Source organism: Rhineura floridana, chromosome 11 (genome assembly GCF_030035675.1).
Source record: "Rhineura floridana isolate rRhiFlo1 chromosome 11, rRhiFlo1.hap2, whole genome shotgun sequence".
Lineage (NCBI taxonomy): Eukaryota > Metazoa > Chordata > Lepidosauria > Squamata > Rhineuridae > Rhineura > Rhineura floridana.
This window is the reverse complement of record NC_084490.1, coordinates 72855567-72879353: the sequence shown is the minus strand read 5'-3', so window position 1 is coordinate 72879353 and position 23787 is coordinate 72855567. Positions and strand designations below refer to the sequence as shown.

The following is a 23787-nucleotide window of genomic DNA, read 5'->3' as shown; positions in this document are numbered from 1 at the left end:
TGGCACATGCTTACATAAGTGTTTGCATGTAACATGTCATTGGGACATGTGTTAACACTGGGTAGCCATAACCAAATTGTATTCTGAATTAATGGAGCTGAGGGCTTGAGAGTGGAGCTTGAAGTGCAGCAAGTGCAAGACACTATTCTTGTTGGCCTGGTAAGGAGACAAAGCTGAACTCCTAGTATTGTCACATAATTCAGAGAATATCGCATCTGCTTTTTTGTGCCTTGTCAGTTCTAAGGCCTGAGTACACAAGGCTCAAGTAGACTGGGTCCTACACGGATACTATGGTGATTGCAGTATAAGCAGCTGAATCCATGACATCGCAGGGGGGATCCATTCCAGATAATTGCCTTTGAAAACCAAAGAAGCCAAATGTCTAAATGTAAAGAATTTTATTGCAGATCTGATGAGTTGCACAAATCTGATTTTTCCTTGTGCTCTTTTGTGCATGTTCATCCACACATTGTACATGTTCAACTGAACTCTGTCTTAATGTTTCCCGTCCATGCTAGTGGATGGTGCTTGATGTGATATTTTAGCACTGTATGTTGTTGTCCCTGTGATGCGTCCTTCCCTGGCTCTCCCTGTCAGGTTCCTACCTGCTCGTGGTTACTGCCTGTCTCTAGGCACCACCAGGGACTCCACCAGTCCGGACCACACTCTCTTATGGTTTCTCTCCCCGCTCTAGCACAGATCTCAACAGATCCCCCTGCTAGGCAACCACCAGTAACGTCCCAATACTAGTATTCCCAGAGACTCTGAATACTGGTATTGTTATTCTCTTCACCGCTGCCACCATTTGTTACAGTTCCCCTTCAGTCTTGGTCATTACCTTACCCTCCCTTCTGGTCTGTGAAACCCCAGCCAAGGATCAGGCCTTTGGTAAACCAAAGTAAGTATTTATTACAGATAACAAAGCTAACAAGATTAACAAGATTTCTTCTTAAGGCACATAAGCATATGGTTTTACTCAATACTAATCCGAACTCCACCTCCCTCCTTCTCCACTCTCTCCTGGTAAACCACTCTCTCAAACCCACCAAACAACCCACTCTTTCTCTTCTCCCCCCTGATTCCACTCTCCCTCTTCCTTTTATACGTTCAGCCATTTTAAACACTCAGCCAATCATCTCGCATTCTACTGCCCATTCACTCCCCCTCCTCTTTCACTCCACTTACCATGTATCTTCTAAAACAACAACACTTACCATATATACATTAATATAGGAACATCACATTTCCCCCCCCCTTAAACAACAGCAGAGTATTATTCCTGTTCCAGGATTTATACGTCGCGTTAACAAATAAAAGTCTCTATGGGGAAAATGTCTTTCTTTGTTCCTCTGTCTGGTCACGTCACTGCAGTCCCAGCCACTTGCCTGGAAAGTCCATCGGCCAGTACATTGTCCTTGCCTTTTATGAACTGGAAGTCCACCTGATAGTCCTGTAGGGCCCAGGACCACCTCTGCAGCATAGTGTTATGGTTTTTCATAGTCTGCAACCATAACAAGGCCCGATGATCCGTAGTCACTGTGAATCTTTGTCCCCACACGTATGGGCGCAACTTGTTCAGTCCCCACACGACCGCTAGGCACTCCTTCTGGACCGACGAATAGTTTTTCTCCCTCGGCGTCAGCTTGCGAATCAGGTACGCCACTGGATGTCTGGTGCCTTCTCTCTCCTGTAGCAAGACGACTCCCAGCGCCAGGTCCGACGCATCTGTAGCCACGATGAATGGTTTCTCATAGTCTGGTGCTATTAATATGGGTTCTTGGCACAAGGCTTGCTTCGGTAGATCAAAAGCCTTCTGACATTCTTCTGTCCATACCGCATGCTCAGAACACTTCTTCTTTGTTAATTCATGCAAGGCGGTTGCTATTTCCCCCAAATTTCTCACAAACTTCCTATAAAATCCAGCCACACCCAGAAATGCCCTTACTTGTTTTTTGGTTAAGGGGATCGGCCACGCTTGTATTGCCTCCACCTTGCTCCATAAGGGGGTGATTTTCCCACTCCCCACCTTATGTCCTAAATAGATTACTTCCTTTAGTCCAAACTGGCATTTCTTAGCTTTTATTGTGAGGCCTGCTTTTCTTAAGGCCTCCAATACTGTTGTCAGGTGTTGGACATGCTCAGGCACCGACTTGCTAAAAATGGCCACGTCATCGATATAGGCCACTGCAAAATCTGACATGCCTCGCAACACAGTATTGATTAGCCTCTGAAATGAACTTGGTGAGTTCCTTAGTCCCATGGGTAAGGTCACAAACTCATATAACCCATCTGGTGTACTGAAGGCAGTTTTGGCTCTGGATTGCTCGTCTAGTTCCATTTGCCAAAATCCTTTACAGAGATCTAGTGTAGAGATAATGGTTGCTGCCCCCAATAACTCTAACATAGCATCTACCCTAGGCATAGGATACGCATCTGGGACAGTAATTTTATTGATTAGCCGATAATCAATGCAAAACCTTGTCGTTCCATCTTTTTTCGGAACCAGGACAATACTTGAGGCCCAGGGACTGATGGATTCCCTGATCACTCCTAACTCCAGCATATCTTCCACCTCCTTTTTGATCTCATTCAAAACTTTCCCATTCACACGGTACGGAACAGATCTGATTGGGGCATGATCTCCAGTATCAATGGAATGTATAACTATACTGGTTCAGCCAGGTTTGTTGCTAAAGAGATTCCTATAGGTTTTCAAAACTCTCAGAATCTCTTCTTTTACTTCCTCCTCTACCTCCTCTGACCATTCCACTTCATCTACCCCTCCTTTGTCTTTGCTTTCCTGTACCAAATCTGGAAGTTCAGGCCCACTTCCCTCAGGGAATAAGGTAACTTGCAACACCTGTGCATCCCTGGTATGGTAAGGCTTCAACATATTTACATGAACCACTTTGCTTTTGTTTAATTGGTCTGTGGTGATTACATATGTCACTGTGTCAAGCCTTTCTCTGATGGTATATGGTCCTTCCCAGTTAGCCTGTAATTTGTCATGTTTCCTGGGTATGAACGCCATAACCATATCTCCCACATCATACACACGTTCTCTGGCTGTTCTGTCATACCAGTAACTTTGATTCTCCTGTGCATGACTCAAATTCTCTTTCACTACTTCCATCATTGATGTTAATTTATTGCGGAATTCCAATACAAAATCTACTACAGAAGTTTTGTACTCTCCCAGAGTTCCTTCCCATGAATTTTTTAGCAGTTCCAAAGGTCCCCTCACTTTTCTAGTAAACATTAGTTCAAAGGGTGAGAAGCCTGTTGACTCCTGAGGGACTTCTCTGTATGCAAATAAGAAGCATCCCAAACGTTCATCCCAGTCTTGTGGGTGATCTTGAACATAGCTTCTTATCATGCCCTTCAAAACTCCATTGAATCTCTTAGTTAGCCCATTAGTGGCGGGATGGTAAGTAGTGGTCTTTAGATGTTTTAGACCACAACATTTCCACATACATTGCATCACTTCTCCCATGAATACACTGCCTTGATCTGTCAGCACTTCATGAGGGAAACCCAGCCTCATAAAGATTTTTAATAAAGCCTCTGCCACTACAGGGGCTTCTACAGATCTCAGTGCTTCTGCGTCTGGGTACCTGGTGGCAAAATCCACCACCACCACTAGATATTTCTTGCCATGCCTTGTGGGTTTGGAAAAAGGGCCCACCAAATCTATTCCCACTCTATAAAAGGGTTGTCCAATTATAGGAAGGGGCTTTAAGGGTGCCTTGGTCTTTACTCCACTCTTTCCCACCTTTTGGCATATTCCACAAGATAGACAATGTTGTTTTACATCCTTGGAGATATTTGGCCAATAATAATGTGCAGCCAATCTCCTCTTGGTCTTTTTTATTCCCAGATGTCCTGCACATGGGACATCGTGGGCTACCTCTAGCAATCTGGTTCTGTATTTGCTAGGTACTATCAATTGCTTCACTGGTTCACATTCATCCTTTCTCTCAGCAGGCATCCACAGTCTATATAAAATCCCATTCTCACACACAACTTGATTCCTCAGTTTGTCAGTGAAAGGAATCTGTTGGGTCAGGGCTTGTTCCTTTATCTGCTTCAAACATATCTTTATGCAGCTGTTCCCTGAATTGCTCTGCTTCTTCCCCAGAGACCACTTGATACAGTTTGTCTCCTTCAGCAGGCCTGCTAGTGGTTGCTATGGTGACCTGAGGCTGGTTAACAGATTCCACCCTGTTTGTTTCAGCCCCCCTTAATATGGCTTCTTTTTCTCTGCCAAGTTGCTGTCTGGTCACTACATAGATCTTTCCTTGGGCGCCCATTACATCCCTTCCCAGTATTACTGGTTCTTGTTGCTGGGCATTAATGCCTACTTTATATCGGCCCTCTCGGCCTCTCCAAGTCATATCCACCAGGGCCACAGGCAAACTTTCTGGTTGACCTCTCACTCCTTGGATAGTCACAGTTTCCTGAGGTAATATTACCTCAGATTTTATTAAATCTGGCCTCAGTAATGTCTGAGCGGCACCAGTATCAAGCAATGCCCAATAATTTGCCCCTTGTACACTCACTTCCTCTCTCAGACTTGAATCAAGGTCTGTTACTTCTGTCCAGTTTATCTGGCAGAACTGAACCTTTTTCGCTGTTTCTAAAGCCTTGGGCTCTGTTTTCACTGTCCTTGTCTGAGCAGGATTACTAATGGGGTTGGCAACCTCACATTGAAAACGTAGGTGCCCCGGTCTACCACATTTGTAGCATAATTTCTCCTCACTTTTAGGGTACACAGATCCACTCTGGGGTGTCCTGTGCCCTTCAGATTTTACTGGAGGACTCACTCGCTGTGGTACCACATCCCTTCTGCCAGCACTATATGGTCTGGGTTTAAACTCTCTTGATGTTTTCCCCACCCAGCCAGTTCTATTGGAGGCGAAGTGATCCGCCAACTCTGCGGTCTCCTGCACAGATGTAGGTGAACGGTCTTTGACCAGGAGCCTTATTTCTGGTGGTAACTGATGGTATAATTGATCCAGTATCATGAGGCTTTTCACCTCTTCCACTGACTGAGCTTTGGCACTACTCATCCACTTTCCAAATATATCCATCAACTTTGCTCCCAGTTCCACAAAAGACCTCCCTGTCTGTATCTGGCAATTTCTGAAAAGCTTTCTAAAATAATCAGGCCCCAGTCTGAATCTTTTAAACACTGCTTCTTTGAATTCAGCATAGGTGACGGGCCTGTCTGAGGGGAAATATTGGTATACCTCAGCCAATTCCCCTTTAATCAGGTTTGATAAATACTGCATGTATTTATCTTCAGGTAGCCCCCACAACTGAGCTGCTTTTTCAAAGGTGCTGAGGTAAATTTGAGGATCTTGACCAGGCTCATAGACAGCAAAGTCCTTTGGAGTAATTTTTATTTTTGCTCCATCTTTGTCCTTTCTTGTTTCATCAGAATGAAACTTCTCTCTTTCAAATTTTAACTTTTCTACTTGTAATTCGGCATCCACTGCTCGTTGCTTCTCCCTCTCCTCAAACCCCATTCTCATTCTCTCAGTTTCCATCTTCAACTTCTCAGCTTCCAACTCTCGCTGTTTATCTTTTTCCTCAGCCTCAAAGACCCGCTGCTTTTCTTTCTCATCAGCCTCCCTCCTCAATCTTTCAGTTTCCAACTCATGCTCCCATCTTAACTTCTCTCTCAAATACTCTATATAAGCGGGATTGGTTGAGTATCCTTCTGGGGTCTCTTCTCTGACAGGTTGTTTTTGCTGGGCAGTTGCAAATCCTATTAGTGCTACCCTCAATTCATCTACCCCTTTACCCTCGTGAGATAAATTGAATGTTACGCACTTCTCCACCAGCTCCTCTCTTTTCATTTTTATATATTCAGCCATGGTGTTTGAGTTCACTCACTCTTTGCCACACACTCTTTGCCAGTCACTCTCACAAGAAATCTTGTTTTGTTATTTCTGTTTGCCACACCACTGTTCTGGATTCTCTAGTATTCGTATCTGGATTCTCTGTTGTTCGTATCCCACCGCTACTGCCACCACATGTGATGCGTCCTTCCCTGGCTCTCCCTGTCAGGTTCCTACCTGCTCGTGGTTACTGCCTGTCTCTAGGCACCACCAGGGACTCCACCAGTCCGGACCGCTCTCTCTTATGGTTTCCCTATCCGCTCTAGCACAGATCTCAACAGATCCCCCTGCTAGGCAACCACCAGTAACGTCCCAATACTAGTATTCCCAGAGACTCTGAATACTGGTATTGTTATTCTCTTCACCGCTGCCACCATTTGTTACAGTTCCCCTTCAGCCTTGGTCATTACCTTACCCTCCCTTCTGGTCTGTGAAACCCCAGCCAAGGATCAGGCCTTTGGTAAACCAAATTAAGTATTTATTACAGATAACAAAGCTAACAAGATTAACAAGATTTCTTCTTAAGGCACATAAGCATATGGTTTTACTCAATACTAATCTGAACTCCACCTCCCTCCTGGCAAACAACTCTCTAAACCCCACCAAGCAACCCACTCGTTCTCTTCTCCCCCCCCGATTCCACTCTCACTCTTCCTTTTATACATTCAGCCATTTTAAACACTCAGCCAATCATCTCGCATTCTACTGCCCATTCACTCCCCCTCCTCTTTCACTCTACTTACCATGTATCTTCTAAAACAACAACACTTACCATATATACATTAATATAGGAACATCACAGTCCCCTCCTCTCAGTTACTACTTTCAAGCCCTCCTGGGTTCCAGAAACCTGAGGTCCATTGTGAGCATGCTCTTGTTTATCTGTGCACACTGCCAATTTTTTATTTTTTAAGATAAAGTTTCCCAGTAGACTTACACAGAACAGCAAGATTTTACAAAGTGAGATTGTGTTGGGCCTGGCCACCACAGCATCCCACCAAGGAGCACCTCAACTACTGAAATAGGGGGTGCAGTGATAGATGGCATCTAGGTCAACGCCGCCACACACATAAAAAACCCACCTACACACTGCACTTCAGTATGTCCACACTTGGGTAACATGCAGTTTTATGTCGGATTTCCCTCCCTCCCTTCCTGCATTATCTGTAGATCAGGAAAGTCCAAAATAGATGGGGATGGGGGAGTGCAGACTGCCACTTGGATGAGGACAAAGTGAATAACATGCACCCATGGGAAGCACGGAACCCACTTTAAACTGCTGTATGTACACAGTCTCTGTTGTGAACTTCACCACAGAGTGGTTGCTGACACTCTAGTTCAGAATATAGAACTTCATCACAACTGTAACATAAGCTGCAGCCAAGGTCGAAGACAGCTTCACAGTGCATACAGCTATGCACGGTGTCTTCTGTTCAAATCTGTAGTGCATGTCTCCAATTTTCTTCTCTTATTCTTCTGTGTCATACATTTCTCGCTAGAGTTATGTTTTCACTGCCTGAGAAAGATCAATGATGTTTGAGGAGAGGGGTAGAAAAACGGTTGAGTTGCTTTGACAGCCTACTTGCCTTTTTCCATCTTGGATACAATAAATAGAAAATTTCATCCGACTTTGACACTTCTAAAAATTTCTGGATGTTCTAAAACACAAGTAATGTTTTGCCTATTCCTTTTCCTTTTTTTTTTAGTCACTCTTCAATGCTTCAGATGAAAGTTTTAACGTTGCAGGAATCAAGGGACTTGTTGGGCCTCCAGTGAGTATGTTCTATTGTATTAGATAAAAGGATGCCTCTGTTTAAATGACTCTGGAAACCTCTTTCTCTCAGCCTTACATAAATGTGCTGCTTCTATGAACTTCATTGAACTTCATTGAGACATATAACAATAGCCCTGAGTGCAGATTTGGATGTGTCCAAAATTACTATAATTGCATTCTGTTATTTTCTAATAATTCTCTTTCAAACACATAGAATATAATCAACAGAAATTGGGCTTAATCTCTGAATATAAAGTACAACTGCAGAACACAAACCTGGAATAGGAACAGTTCCCCACTTTGGGGATATTGCAAGGAATTGAACAGGTTTGTTTGCAACAATGAACACCCCTGTTTGATTCCTCATAAGTAGGGTGAGATCAGTCAGAGCCTGCTCAACCTAACCCTCAAGGAATGTCAAGTAAGATGCTCACTGCATCCGTTTTTCATGTGGGGAAGGGATTAGAACTCATATCTCAGCTTCTTCCACTCCCTGAAAGATGACACCTTTCAAGTCAGAGGCAGAAACTGATGTGAATGGTATTTTTCCAAAGTGGATACAAGGATGCATAATCTCTTCCCCATATGAGAGATGAATTCTTCTACTTGTTACAACTTCTTTTACTGCCCTGGGTAAGATTGGTAGAGCATGAGAACAGGGACAGTGGTGGTGGTGGAGACAGGTGCATGGAGTGCCTGTGTTGTGTAGGCACTTGCTTGGAGTATATGCAGATTATCAATACGTTGAGCATGCTTGGCAGGAGTGGGCACATGGGCCTGATCTAGGGATGGAAAGATTTGTCAATTTTGGTTCTCTCATTTTTCCAGTCTTAAATTCAGTTCTCCACATTTCTGCAGCAATTTGCGATTATTTTTTTAAAGCCTCATGAAAATTCTCCAGCATTTTAGTGGGAATTTTTCTTAATAAATACATTTTTGTAGGCAGTTTTAACTAATGTACTCATTTTTTCAAGCAATTTCTCATGTAATGCTTTTTTTGCTATTTTCAATGATATATTCATATTTGTGTGCACATTCCCCTAGTATATGTATTTTTATAAACGTTTGGTTGGTAAATGGCATCACAAAATTTGAATAAGTGCAAATTTTGAAGGATGGCTGTGTTTCAGTTCTCATATTGTTTTGAAAAGTGCAAATTTGATGATTTGGCATGAAATGAGAACTGAATTGAATTTCTCACCCCTCCCTAGCCTCATCTGGCCTGCCAAGCCTTTCTTTGGTGGCTTGCCAGGCCCCGGCCAAATTTTCTGATAGCAGCAATGCTGCAGCCAGGGTGTGGGGAGCATAGATACAACTGAGGATGGGTGATTATCATCAGCATCTTGGCACTGGGCTGGGCAGAGAGGTTTAAAGCGCGCTGACCAACCCAGCATCACAATTGCAATTGCCTCATCCCACCCATCAGATCAATCATTTGAAGAACAGGGAGATGGTGATAACTCCTCAGATCCGCTGAGTGCATGCCTGTGTATCTGTCTGCATGGTAGTAAAGCAGTAGTTTTGAAGAGGGGGGAAGCAAACTTCCTTTGTTTTTTGATAACGCATGCAGGAATGAAAGGAAGCACCATCTCAAAAAGATACATTACTTCTTGTGTGTGAGAGAAGACAGAATGTCTCTTCAAAACTGGTGCTGTCTACCTGGAATATGTGTTGGATCCAGACTAAGTTATTTGAACCTGGGTTCCATTGAAATCAATGGGAAAAGTTAGTCGTGCCTCCAGCTAGGTCTCACTGATGTCAATGGAAACACAGTACAACTAAGTTAAATGAAGCTTACTCCTAGGTAAGGGGGTTATAGTATTGCAGCCTCAGTCTAATAGTGCATTAATAGTGCAGTATCAATTAATCATTGCAGGCCTGCACGATATGTTTCCAGCATATACAGGCAGTATTTTCCCACACCATACAGTTCCCAACAATCAAAACACTGCATGCAAACTTGTATTCTGATGCAATTTCCACCTGAGAAAAGACTTCCAGATGATTACATGAATGAACAAGATGCTAAATATCTCAAAGTCTTTTTAGCAGCTATAGTAACACATTATGCAAACTAACAATTTAAATCTGGCCTGTTTCTTAGAGGATATATCTCTCTATAAATGAGGAATATTTTTCAAGCAATTAACAGTGACTGTTACCTGTTGGAAATTAAACCTTGAATTCTGCTATTCAGACAGCTGACAACTAATCCACATTAAGAAAGTTGTCCATTGTGTAAATGCAGTTCAAAATAAATAACAATAGCAGATGCCCAGGGTCTGCTTACTATGCTTAACCACAGTAAAATATGTGCTTTCTTGTTGCATTTTACAGGGTCCAGATGGTAAGCCTGGCCTGCCAGGATTTCCTGTAAGCACCTTGTCCTAAGTCTCTGAAATAGTAAACATGTAAATGACCCCATTCATGTTTTGGCATTTGTTATGGTACACAAAATATATAATGCCTAACAAACTATGTGATCCTAAAAATAAAATGAAAAAATAATAATCTAGAGATTATACTATAGAATTGTTGTTTTGTTCCCCTCACATAACTTCATTAATTTCATTCAGATGACTTTTGCTCTACTTGAAGTCATCATAACTGTACTTAGTGCATTTCATGGACAGCATTAGAGAGATGAAACTATTGCCATCATACTCTACTTGTAACATTTCCAGAGGCATCTGGCTGGCCACTGTTGAAGAAAGAGTGCTGGCTTAGATAAACTTTAGAGCTCTGTTCAGGCCTTCTCCTTACTTACAACAAATATGTGGGGGAGGGACAAGGGATCATGTTGCTATCCCCCTAGCCCCAACACGGACACACCTGTTGGCCATGCCACCTGGTAGATCTGTATTTATCAATAGTAGAAATGTAGGACTCTTCCATACAAACAGAAACCCTGGCCAGTCACGGGCCCCACTCATGCAGATGAGCCCTACTTGTACACAACTATATATGCATAGGCCTCCTTCAAACACTAAATGTGTGGCCACCAGGTGGCATGGCCTGTCAGCATGTTGGTTTCAGTAGGACTGGCTTGCATATAACCCCACTCCCTCTTCAATGTGTTTGCTGCTAAGAGAATGCCTGATCCAATAAGGTAGTATATTTACACCCTTAACCTATTTGGCCTTATATAGGCCAATTCATAAGTTGTGTGAGAGATGGTGTCATGTGGCTAGTCCCTCTCCACTCTGGTAACATTTGAAAGAGTGGATCACATGCCCTGGGAGGTGGGAACACTGGTTTAAAAAGCTCCCATTGCCCCATCTACATGATCATATCCTTCAAATATTTCCAAAGCTGAGTTGGAATAGCCACACCCTTGCTAGTGATGTCCCAAACACATGATGCATAAAATCCGGGAAGGGGGTAGAGGTACATATGCAAGCCAACCTCCCAGGCTATGCAGGCAGAGCTCTTCCGACTTTGGCACAATTAGCATAAAGGTCTGAAGCAGATTTTTAACTCAAGTGCTTAGCAACCTCCCTGTGAATGGGAACCTGGGTTATCAGGGTTCCAAATCACAGCAGAAACTTATTCTTGGTTTAAAAATGAAACCTGGGGATCCAAGAATTCCGGTTCATCTGGTGGAGGGAGGCAACTGTTCTCCTTGTCTCCCTGTGGATACCCATGCCCCCTCCCCAACCATCACTATGACTATAAAGAGATTTAGCATCAGACCAGGTTCGGCACACAGATATTCTGTTGCCCTAAAAAAAAATCCAGATGTTAACTACATTTAGCAACATGCAGAAGAAGCCTAATCATAATATACCTATTTATAAAAGTCTACCTTCTTTTTTTTTCTAGGGCCCCAGGGGACCAAAAGGAGACATTGGGCTACCTGGTTTACTAGGGCAAAAGGGAAAGCAGGTAAAAACAAAAGCAGGCATTATGTCAGCAACCACTGTGTTTAGAAATGCAAGAAGGTTACTAGTATGTCTTGGAACTGTTAGGGATGACTTTTTCTTGTATATTCATAGAATAGTAGAATTGGAAGGGGCTCAATGCAGGAATCCAAACTAAAGCATATGTAATAGGTGGTAGTCAAAAATGAAGGTGAAGTCAAAAATTCCTGGCAAAGGAAGACTTCAAGAATTTTGCAGTTTTGTTTTCATCATTTGTCAGATTTTCTTTAAATGTGCTAGAGAAGAGATGAAGCTTCTTTCTACAAAAAGGTAGTCTACTAAGGAATTTCTTCCAAGAGGTTGGAAAAAAGTGGGATCACACAGTTGTAATTTGGGGCTATGTTGATATTTAGGTACCCATGGAAGATCTTGCAGTAAATTCCAAGATCCAAGCAGAACAACTTTAACAGGATTGTTCCATTGATATTTTCAACTTTTTCAGACCTAGGACACCCAAACATGCATTTGGGCACCAATTGCTTTCTCTTCTTTTTTTACCATATATTTCTTTAATGGTAGTGCTGCTGCCGCAACCTAATAAAAAGAAAAGCAGCATGAAACCCTAAGCATGCGTGTGCACTTTCATTATGGCAGACGTCACCTAAGCTGTGCTACTAAGTCTGCTTGTATAATCAGCTATGCAGATTTCTTGGCCCCTTTGCTTCAACCACTCCTGACAGGCCGGGAATTGGACATACGTTTTCTGCCAAATTGTTCCTATTTATACAAGAACCATTTGTCAGTTTCTTCAGTACTCAGGCTTCTTCCAAAGCAAGAGCACAGTGACGGTTCAAAGACACTCTTTCTGGCAACTTTGAAATTATTAGTTGTGAGAATACTTTAAAAAAAAAGATGTATGTTTGTATTGTTTTGTTATTTATTGTCCTGGGCACGTTTGGGAGGAATGGTGGGATAATAATAATAGTAATAATACCATCAACATATACTGTTGATGATGGTGGGGATCAGCAGCCCCAAGACTCCCCCCCCCCGCAGTTATGAGTCTCCTCTCCCATTCCATGCAAACATGCTTTTAAATTTCTATTTAACAGCCTTACTTCTGCTTGAGGGGTTTTCCCCCTGTCTCAAACAGTCACAAATGTCATAAAATTCTACAAATCTAGTTCAAAAATGAATCTCAAACTCCATTTAAGAAACAAAATGACAACAAACGCCCAAGTGGTAGGAGACAGGCTCAGCAATGATCAAGACAGTAAAGACGTAGCCTTGAAAATCAGCCTTCTGCATTACATCAGAAATCAGCATTCTCCGTTACATACTGCAGGCAGACAAGCAAGCTAAAGTGGCATGAAGCTTCCTGAGTGCACAGGAGATGTGAGCAGCCTTGTTCTCATAAAGAATGTGAGATTATTAGAAACTTCCTGTACTTAGGCTACCAATAATGGCATCTGTTGTTTCCTTCAGCTCTCTGTGAGAACAGCAGCAAGTGTTGTTATGCGTTAAACACCTAAGAAATATTAGCTATTTCTACAGTAATTTTACAGAGCAATTCTGTATGTTTACTTAGAAGTAAGCTCCACTGAAGTTAATGGGGCTTACTTCCTAGTAAGTGTCTTTAGCCTTAATGTGTAAAGTAGGTTACAAACATTACCATTAATTCTCACAATAATCCATGAAGTTGGGGCATCAGAAAATTCTTTTTGCACCCATAGTTTTACACTCTGTCTCTATATTGGAAAGTGTACAAGAATAACATTCAAAGGTTAAAGAGAAAAGCAAATCTACAAGAAGTTTTATATTTCATACCATAATATATGAAGAAGAGTCTTTGGAAAAATTGCAATGCTAACAACAATTATAACTTGCAATTCTAACAATCAAAGATATCGGCAAGATGAATTTCCAGGATATTGGACAGTTTTGCAGATATGCAGGGGACTCCAACCTGGTGCCTGCAGCTGTCAGTGTGTCCTCCTTTGTCACCCACAAAAGGTCTCAGTAAATATATCCTCAAAAATCCACAACACACAAGAAAACGTTTGCTTTCCCTGCTTAGTTCCTATTTGCACTAGCTCAGCCTCTGCTACACTGAACATGCTCCCTTAAACATGCCCACATTATACTGGATGCCAGGATTGGACACCCACCCTCCCTTCCATTCTGAACAGAGGAGAGGTGTGAAGAGGTTTTCTCTGTGAATGAGCGCTTACCCCTTACCCCACTGATAGACTGGATGAGGGTGAGACATGTCCATACCATTTTGTGGTCCTGTCTCTTTTTCTACTATTTTAGATGTATCAGCCATTATACCACGTCCCCACAGCAACCATTTTGTGTTATATCATGCCCCCACAGTATTTCTTTTGTGGCTGGCACCCATGGGACTTTCTTAAAATGCCAAATGTGCTCACTGGCACCTCTGATTAGAAGCTCTAGAACCAAAAGTTGTAGTATCTCCTGCTTTAGTGAACGGGATTGACAGAGTACTCTCATTGCATCCCTGAACTGCAAGGTGAGTCCAGTTTTGCAGCTGATGCATATATCGATGAATTGAAGACTGGTTCAATAATCAGTCTTGCCCATTCATGCACATTTTAGATGCCCTAACGTTTTTATTTTTAAAAGGGTCGCATATATCTTCATGCACTTATCTATTCATTAATATGAGAATTTTTTTTAAAGCACAAAATTCCTCTAGGGATAGTGAAGGGAAGTTTCTTGAATGCCATTGTGGGGAGGATCTTATTAGTACTGTGCTCAGGCAATGTCGACTGCAAATGTGCAAAGCTCTTTTTTTTTTAGGGCTTGATCCTGGAGAAGAACAAGTATATTTGTATAAAATATAACGTGGGCACTTCCAGAATAGTTCCACCTATGCATGTTACATCTGTCTTAACCCTTTGATTGCTGTATTATTCCTAGTCACAAATGATCCAGAACCACCTTTGCTGAAATATTTCTGTTTGCAGGAAAGGGAGGAGGAGTATTAAGGAGAAAGGGAAGGTTCATCCCTGTGCATCCAGCCATTTATTTTCTTCGCATTCAGAAAATGCTGTTTCAAGTCAGATTCATGCCAGCTTTCAGTATGAGTGAATAAAGCAGCAGATTAATTGGCTAGAGTGTGTTCTGTCTTGTTATGTAAATATCATGCAAATACAAACCTTAAAGGAAAAGTGGACTATATCTGAAATAAATAAATAAAGTGACTTTTGTAGGGTGAAAAAGGTGAGCCAGGAGCTATCTTTGCTTCAACGGAATCATTAACAGAACTGATAAGAAGACCCGGAGAGAAGGTAGCTTTGTTGGATTTTTTTTTGCATTCTGTTGCTATCTCTATCACATAGATGATAAGATGTTACCTTTAATTCCTAATATAACCTTTTTTCTCACAGGGAGAACCTGGAGCGATGGGTCTAGCTGGACCAATGGTGAGCTTCTTAATTTTTAAAAGATCAGTGCATGCTGTTTGTATATATATATCAGCACCACTCATTATTGGAGAGAGGGAGAAATATTTTAAAGTGATAGTAGAAAACTGCAGAATGGAAGGAAATAGCTAGAATGAATAATGGTGGTAAAAACAAAGCTTAACAATACATTTTCACATGTGTGACAGCTCACCTTTCTTCTGAAACTGGCCTGAATGCAAACCATGAACAGTTCTGGTTTTTCTCATTGACTCATTGTCTGGAATTTCTTCCTAGAACATTTGCATGGAGCCATCAAATCACTCTTCAAAACCGGCCTTTTCCCATTAAGCCTTTAGCAACTCCTCAGACCTCATTCCAACTGAAGTGAAGCCAAGTTCTTGCAACCACCCTTTCACACAGATTCGGGGCATTCCCCTGCCCTCTTGAACATGCACTCTTTCATGAGAACATCAGAAAGGCCTAGTTGCCTGGACCAGACCAAGGTCCATCAGCATTCCAGCATTCACTTCAGGGTGCAGGAAGAAGAACCAGCAGCTATTAAGTGGTTCATAGGAAACTGGCTGCATTCTTAATCTTTTAAATAGGGCTGCTAAGAGACTGAATACATTTTAATTGGTTATTCATCTGCCTTTTGACCAATTTTGTGTATTTGCAGTTTACCAAAATCTCAGCATTAGCAATGCTTTTTTAAGATATTGAAAGGCATAAAATACATTGTAAGAAAGAAAAGGCAAATGATTGTTTTGTTTTTCATTCCCTATTATAGTTACATACCAGAAACAAAAAATAATCAAGTGTACTCTTTATTTACAGCCCCCATTAGCATTCCTCATGCTAATTAAAACTGGCCCCAAATAATAGATCAGTCAACCCAATCAACTAATGATTAGGTTGATTGATCTATTAGTATTGTTGTTATTGTTGTTACCTGCCCTTCACCCAAAGGTCCCAGGGCAGGCTACAACAATTTTAAAATACAGCATTAAAAACAATCGAAAACAACCTACCAATTCAACTGATTAAAACTTACAGCAGCACTTATAATGTAGACTTAAAGCAGAGAATTGGAGCCAATCCAGGAAGAGGTCTTTAATTACACTGTAGGACTTAAGGCATTTTGCTCTGATTTTATGTAGGGTTGTGTCGTGAGCCATGCGGGGAGGGGGTGGATAGATGAGAGTGAAACAGAAGATGAGGACTTGGACTGGGAACCCAGAGAGGGGGCAGACAGCGAGGTGGATTCACTGGGTGCCCCAGCCCTCCCGACTTTGACAGCTCAGCCCCCTCAGCTCCTGAACCTCCTGTGGAAGCCCCACCTGGCCCATCTGACGCTCTTTCATTGGTTGTATCGCCAGGAAAAAAATTAAGTGCAAATGCAGTCACGTATAGAGCATTTCTCTAGCTTTTCTCTTCTTCTGTTTGTGACATTTCTTTTTGTCTGTAGGGACCAACTGGACCTCCAGGACCTAAAGGAGAACTTGGTTTCCCTGGCTGGCCTGTATGTACATGTTTTCGGGGGGTTGAATGGGTATTTTTTAAAATAATTTTTATATATAGACATAAAGCAGTTATGTGTTGTTGTGTATTCCCTTACAGGGACGTCCCGGCCTGAATGGACTAAAAGGCATAAAAGGTGAACGGGGTGTAACATTATATGTAAGTCTGACAGAAATGAAGAGTTCCTATTAAATGTATAAGAAGAGGCATGTAAGGAGAGACAAAAGGAAACACTATTCCACACATGAATTAACAAGAAATTCATTTTTACATAGCCACTATGTAAATGGATTGGACAAACTAATGGAAAGAGTTAACAACTGTGATAGCCAAAGTTCAGAGATATCCGTGTAAAGAGGATACTTTTGGATACCTCTGAAATCCAGTTGCCAGGGGTCATGCAAGAAGTGTGATATATGTAAAGTGAATAATTGTTTGGAAACTCTCTCTGACATGTATGGAGTGGCCTTATCCCTAAAGGATCAGACTGTGATGGTGGTTTTTAGCGTGGCCTGGCTTGTAGCAATTAAGAGGGTGATAGGGGTGTTTTAACCACTGCCAAATTGTTTTGGCAGGGACTTTAGTTATGAGCTGGGGGAAAATGATTTGCAAAGATTATGGGAGAGCTTGGGAGGCTTCTAATGTGGGTAAAGATAAGGACGTGAGGAACAGATGGAGAGGCCAGTAAAGGGGACAGCTGATATTTATGCCCTGTTCTGGTCCTCCCCAACCAGAGGGTCTGCGGTTGTCCTACCAATCAGTTTTTGAACCTGCTGATGCTATGTCTGAATGCCAGGTCAATTCACAATAAAATCTCCTTGATTTATGTCTTGATTGTGGATGAAGAAGCCAACCTAGTGTGAACAATTGAGACGGGTGGGAGAGTTCATTTCAGTCAAGGTTTAGGCCTGGAATGGTTGCACTGTGAGGTGACTTCTAGTTAAAGAAGGATGAGGTAGTACAATCCTGTTTGATTCTCTTTGACCTCTTTGTGGCTTTGAGTACTATCAGCCATGGTACACTTCTGGAATTGCTATCTGAGTTAGGTGTGGGCAGAACTGTTTTGCAGTGGTTCTGCTTTTACCTGGAGGACCATTTCCAGAAGATGGTGCTGAAATATTTCTTCTCAACCTTATAGCATCTTTGCTTTGGGGCCCTGAAAGGTTCCATCTTATGCCCCATGCTGTTTAACATCTTCATGAAAAAGCTGGATAAGGTCATTCAGGGGTTTTGAATGTGTTATCTTCAGTACACAGACAACACACAGCTGTGTTTCTCTATTTATTTATTATCTATTAAAAGACTAGCGGGACATGCCCAATGTTGCACAGGTATTCTAAGATACCAAAAACATCAGTGCAGTTTTGAAAGGTCCATGCATCCAAACAGACGAAAACCTGCTCCTTGTCTCAGGAACCATCACACAAATTTTGGTTATGATATCTTAAGAGGCATCCAAATGCACAGAGAACAAACAAAGAGGCAAACAACTTTCCAAAATAGAGATCAGATTTTTATACCTCCTCTTATCAATTAAATATCAGGCTTTTCAGAGGCTGGGAGTGTGCTAGACCGGTACCTGGCTGCAGTAATGGACTTGATGAGAACTAGCAAACTGGGGCTCAATCCAGACAAGACAGAGCCACTATTAGTAGGTAGTTCACAGTCCAGATGAGTGTGATTCAACTGTTGCTGGTGTGAATGGGGGAGGAATCTGCAGAACTTGGATTCCAAAGCAGAATCAATTGATTCAATACAGGTGGTTCATGACCCATGTCATATCATGAGTCTACTTTAGAATCTGCAGTCCTATTTTTTATAACAACAACATCTAAAGAGATTTCTTATAAGGCCTATTATGAATATCTATATAATTCAGGAACATATCAGACCAAGATATAACAAAATTTTTAGGAGATTCAAAAAATACCTAACCAATTAGATTTGGAAGCATTAGAAGTACCATTGGAATTGAGAATGGCAATCAAGAAATTAAACAATTCAGATTGCCAGCAGAATTTTATTCTGTTTAAATTTTTTTCATGAATTTGAACAAACTATAAAACTATAAAGTGAAGAAATAATTTAAATGGATTACCCTAATCTATCAAACTGAACTTCATACAGATCAGTCTCGCTGTTGAATCAAGCCATGAAAACATGGACTTCAATTAGGAAACATATTAGCAAATTATATTGAAATAGATCAAGCATGATTTATTAAAACAAAAAAGTCATCAAATTAAATATTTTGAGTCTTTTTATCTTTTAAAATATCTTAATATACTGAAAGATGTAAAAACTGGGGGCAGTCATGTTTTTACTGTACAATTCCCTCTGAATGACAGAATGTTATCAAGACCTATCACTCTCAGGGGAACTTGCTCTATTACAACTCAAAATGGGCAGTAGCAATGAGTCCTGTGTGATAGTCACTCCAGGCTGTTGGGGGCTGGATAGCCATTCTGGATTTTTTTAAAAAGGAAACTTTTTAAAAAATGACAGTGGCAATGCTGCCTAACAAGTGCTTTTATTATTTTTTACCTTTGTATTTCCATGTGAATTTTTAAGGATTTCCCTTTTAAATCTGCATGAAAATGGGATGGACTTAATCCAGTTCCCATGTAGAACTGTGACAGACCAATGAATCTGTGCATCCCTACATGCTGGAGAGGTCTGCATTCTTCTGGAAGGACCAATTGTGTAGCTTCAGGGTGCTCCAAGATCTGACATTATCATTAACGGGTTAAGTAGCCTCTGTAGGATGGAGTGTCTGTTATGAGATGATATTATTATTTCAGTTATTACCTTTATCTGAAATATATTAGGAATAAGGGGATAAGGTGGTTGGCTGCTTTGATCCATGTACTATTTCCCTTCTCTTTGGATTATTGTTATGTGTTGTGCATGGCGCTGCCAGGCTAGAAACTTCAGGGGGACAATGACCGAGAGTTCTGGGACCAGGCATCATAAAGACATTACACCAGTCCTTTTTCACTTTTCACTGGTTCCCAATTTATTTCCAGGTACAGTTGAAAATGTTGGTTTTGATCTATAAACCTCTACATGGCTCAGTACCTTGGGACCTGATGGCACGCCTCCTGCCGTAGGTACCTACAGGCAAGCCTCATGAATCCTGTAAGAGCCTATCAGTTGCTATAATGCCCAAAACAAGATTCCAAAGGGAAGTAGACTGAAAACAACATCTATGTATATTGCCTATACTGCTCTTTAAATGTAGGACATCAAATTTCTATATGCAGAAACACAATTTTTTTTCAGAAGAGAAAAGCACTACAGATGTTTGGGGCAAGGAAGAGGCAGAAACTTCATCTCCTGCTGCTGGTAGTCATCCACTGACTTCTTCTGTCTCTGTCAACACCATAAGGTTTAATAAATTTTCTTCGAAAATCATGGAATATGGAAATTTGCTTCTAAAGAACCCCCCCAAAGCTAGGATTCAAAAATAGTGAGGAAGACCTTGTCTTTGTTTGAAAGTAATCTCTGATGCTCTTCTCATTTTACTCTTTCTAGGGCCCCCCTGGTTTGCGTGGATTACCTGGCCCACCTGGACCCCCAGGCCATGTAGTGTACATTAAAGGAGTAAGTATGTTCAAATCTGTCATCCTGTTTGGCTCTATCCAAATTTTAAAAACCTAAAGGAATTGAGAATAGGTCTTTTCTAGAGAATAGGTCCCTATTAAGTGTAACATTTGAATGCAGCCTCCATATTTGGAGGTTCTGGTAGCTGGATGCTGGGGACAAGGAGTTTGTTTTGCTCCGCTTGTGAGCTTTCCAGGTTTGTTATGGTTGGACACAAAGAACTACAACTTGATAAACTCTTGGTACGATCCAGCACAGTTGGTTGTTAAATAGTTTTCAGATCTTGGGCATTGTTTTGAAAATACTGCTTGACAGCTAAGTTTCCACATTGTTAAAAACTGGTGATCTTTTTAAGGCTGTTCTTGAAAGTTGCTCACCACTGAAGGGGAGAAATTTGGTTCAATTCATATTTGAATATGAACATACCTGATTTGCACTTCCCAAAATAAAATACAAAACAAGCCACAGCTCTCCTTCAAAATTTGCACTTCTCAAAATTTTGTGATGCAGGTCTCCAACTGAAAAATGCGTAGAATAGTGGAAAGTGCATAAAATGTAAATGTTGGTGAAAATTGGGGGAAACTGCTTGCCAAAATGTGTATATTAAATAACATTGCATACAAAAATGTCTATATTAGGGAAAGCATGCACTAAAATGTTGACAATTTTTTGTGAGGACTTTTAAAAAAAGTTTCAGAAACTGATGTGAAAATGTAAAGAACTGAACTGTTAAAAAACAACAGACTCATCCATCCTTGTAACCGTAGAGCAAAAGTGTGTAACTGTGCTGTAGCCATCTTGGGTTCCATGAAGAAAAAGCAGGGGATAAGTAACTGTAATAAACTGCAGTAAATTGTAAAGGTGGTCTTCTTTCATTTTAAAAGTAACTTCAGGAGGGCACAATGGATAAGCAAAGAATCAGAAAGGAAACTGCCTCTTTCCTGCTCCAAAATGCCTCCCCAAGTGCAATGTTAGAAATTGCACTTGCATGTGATGTGTACTTTAGCCTAAAAATTTTGCCCTTTGTGTGCATGTAGTTTTCACAACGAGAGGTACCCTAACATGCAAATTTTCAATGTCCAGACAAGGGTTGGAAGGATCTGTCCATTTCGTTTCTCTCCGTTTCTCATTTTTCCAATCTTAAATTCTATTCTCCACATTTCTGCAGCAGTTTATGAATTTTTCTTTTTAAAATCCTCATGAACATTATTCGGCATTTTAGGGTAAATTTCCCCTAATAAACACATTTTTGAATGTAGTTTTTGTTTAATGTACACATTTTTAAAGGCTTTTTTCTAATGTAATGCATTTTATATGATTTTCACTAATATATTTCTTCTATGCACACTTACCCCTAATATATGCACAGGCCCGCCCTTAGCATGTGCGGGGCCCAGGGCAAAAGCATAGTTGCCCCCCCACATTCTTTCTCTCTCTCTATATATATATATATTTAGAGAGAGAGAGAGAGAGATTTTATTTACGAATATATGTAATTATAATATTTACATATGAGGCTAACAATCTATAAAAACAAATATGATTACCTTCACTTCAGGGAATAGTCAACCTGTTCCATATCCATTTCTTATTCATTCTTGCCTTCGTCCGAGGCTGTTATCTCAGCGCATACTGTGAAGGTTTTAGTGTTTAACTTGTGAAAGTTGTGTGTGTGAGTGTGTTGACAGGGGGGTTCATTTGGTTTTGTGTCCAGTTCCCCCCCTTCTTTCTTCACCTTGGATTTTCCATTTTCCTTACAGTTTACTGTTTAACTTCGGTTGCTGTGAGAGCGTGTGTTGTCACTAGGGGGTTCGTTTGGTTTTGTGTCCAGTTGTTTTCCCCTCCTATTTTCCCTTTGAATTTTCTTTTGAGATAGTTTTGGGCTGGTTAGGTCAGTTGTTAAATTCCCCCCCCCCTTGTTCCTGTTCTTTTTTGTCCCGTTTTATTTTTGGGGATTGCGGGACTGTTTGTGCCACCTCTGCTCCTTGGTTTCCCCCCCATTCATTTTGCCCCGGGGGGACAGCGGCGGCGACTTCCTCCTTTTCTGAGCCGTTACTTCACCCACCAACTGAGGCTTTGTTCTTCACGTGGCTCTCTCTCCTCGCGGCTCGCTACTGTGGCCTCCAGGAGCACGCTGCAGCGAGCTGTTTCTTCCCTGCAGCAGAAGGAAGTCTGCTGCGGCGACGACTTTGATCTTCGCGGAGGTGGCTCTCTCCCCCCGCGGCTTGCTGTTGTGGCCTCCAAGCGCAGGCCCCCACAAAGTGCGGGGCCGGGGGCAACTGCCCCACTTCCTGGTGCCTAGGGTGTTGACCATTGTACTGTACTGTCTCTGAGTGTTTTTCCATCACGTCTGGAAAGTTACAAGAAGTCTTATCTGCTGTGCCTGGCCTGAGAGAGCAGACATCCAAGGCCAGTAGTTGTCATGGTAACTGTAGATAATAGCTTGGGAAAAGGCTCTAACTGTTGATGTTAGAGTGCTGTCTGTGTTCTTTCTTACTTGTGCTTTTGAAGAGGGAAGAAGGGGGGAACTATGCCTTTGGCCGTAATGTCTTAGTAAAGACTCTTAACACTTTCTCAAGCCTCTGTGAAGTTTCTTGCTCAACTTAACTCCAAAGTAACGTGTTGTTTCATGCAACAATGCTCACACATCAACAGGGTTATGGGCCCAGGTCCACAGCGCGTTACACAGGAGTAAGTGGCTGGTCTGAACGGCAGACGGAGATCCAGAGGGCAGCGTGATTGATTGTGCCAGACAGAGGTGAGCAGAGATGGCTGCTGTAAACATGTCTGGAGGCTTGCCGATGGAACGACTTACAGAAAAGAATTATGGCAGTTGGAAGCCAAGGATGCGTGCTTTCCTAATAAAAGAGGATTTATGGGAAGCTATTGAAGGAACACCCCCTGCACCCCTTACAGCGGCCTGGACACGGAATGATGAGAGGGCACAGGCTTTTATTACTCTGGCTCTATCAGACTCTCAACTGCTACACGTGAGAGATGTTACAAATGCCAAACAGATGTGGGACGTGTTGGAGGCCCTTCATGTGCAACAGACCGCGGGATCTAAATTGTGTTTGGCACGGAAGCTGTACCAGATGCGCTTCACGGGTGAGTGCGAAATGAGTGAGCATCTCACGGAATTCAGACGCCTGTTTGCTGAGTTGACGGACCGAGGCGTCGAACACTCTGAACTTCAGAAGACCTATTTGATCCTGGCTTCACTCGATGGGAGTTGGAATAATTTTGTTATGGGAATTGAAGCCATGCCCGATGGGGGGCTCAATGTTGCGTTTATTGAGGAAAAGCTGAGCCAGGAATGGCAGCGGAGACAAGAGGCGAAGAAAAGTGCTGTGCCGAAGGAGGCAGTTGGAAGCAAGCAGGATTACAAGCAGGAGCAGCAGCAACTAAAGGCTTGTTATGTCTGCGGAGCTCGTGGGCATCTCTAGAGAGACTGTGCAGTCAAGCGCAACTCCAGAGACGGAGGCTGGAAGCAGGGAAGTGTGAACTTTGTTTATAAACAGAAGTCTCAAGATTTAGGACCTGTTGACTGGATACTTGACAGTGGTGCAAGCCATATATTAATTACAGACAGGAGTTTGTTTTACACGTCTACAGATGAGCAGGACTTTGTTCAACTAGCGGATGGATCGCAGAAAAATGTGGAGGCTCGAGGACTGGTGAGATTTGATAAGCTTGGA

At 41.9% G+C, this 23787-nt stretch overlaps 1 protein-coding gene across 2 annotated transcripts in view; it reads left to right on the top strand.

Moving 5' to 3' along the window:
- Nucleotides 1-23787, top strand: part of COL15A1 (collagen type XV alpha 1 chain) — a 285344-nt gene that overhangs the window by 209485 nt on the left and 52072 nt on the right. For both annotated transcript variants that reach the window (XM_061591221.1, XM_061591220.1), the window contains exons 23-30: nt 7610-7675; nt 10015-10050; nt 11500-11562; nt 14774-14851; nt 14951-14986; nt 16434-16487; nt 16586-16645; nt 20021-20089. In XM_061591221.1, coding sequence (XP_061447205.1) covers nt 7610-7675; nt 10015-10050; nt 11500-11562; nt 14774-14851; nt 14951-14986; nt 16434-16487; nt 16586-16645; nt 20021-20089 — 462 coding nt within the window. The remainder of the gene's footprint in view (nt 1-7609; nt 7676-10014; nt 10051-11499; nt 11563-14773; nt 14852-14950; nt 14987-16433; nt 16488-16585; nt 16646-20020; nt 20090-23787) is intronic.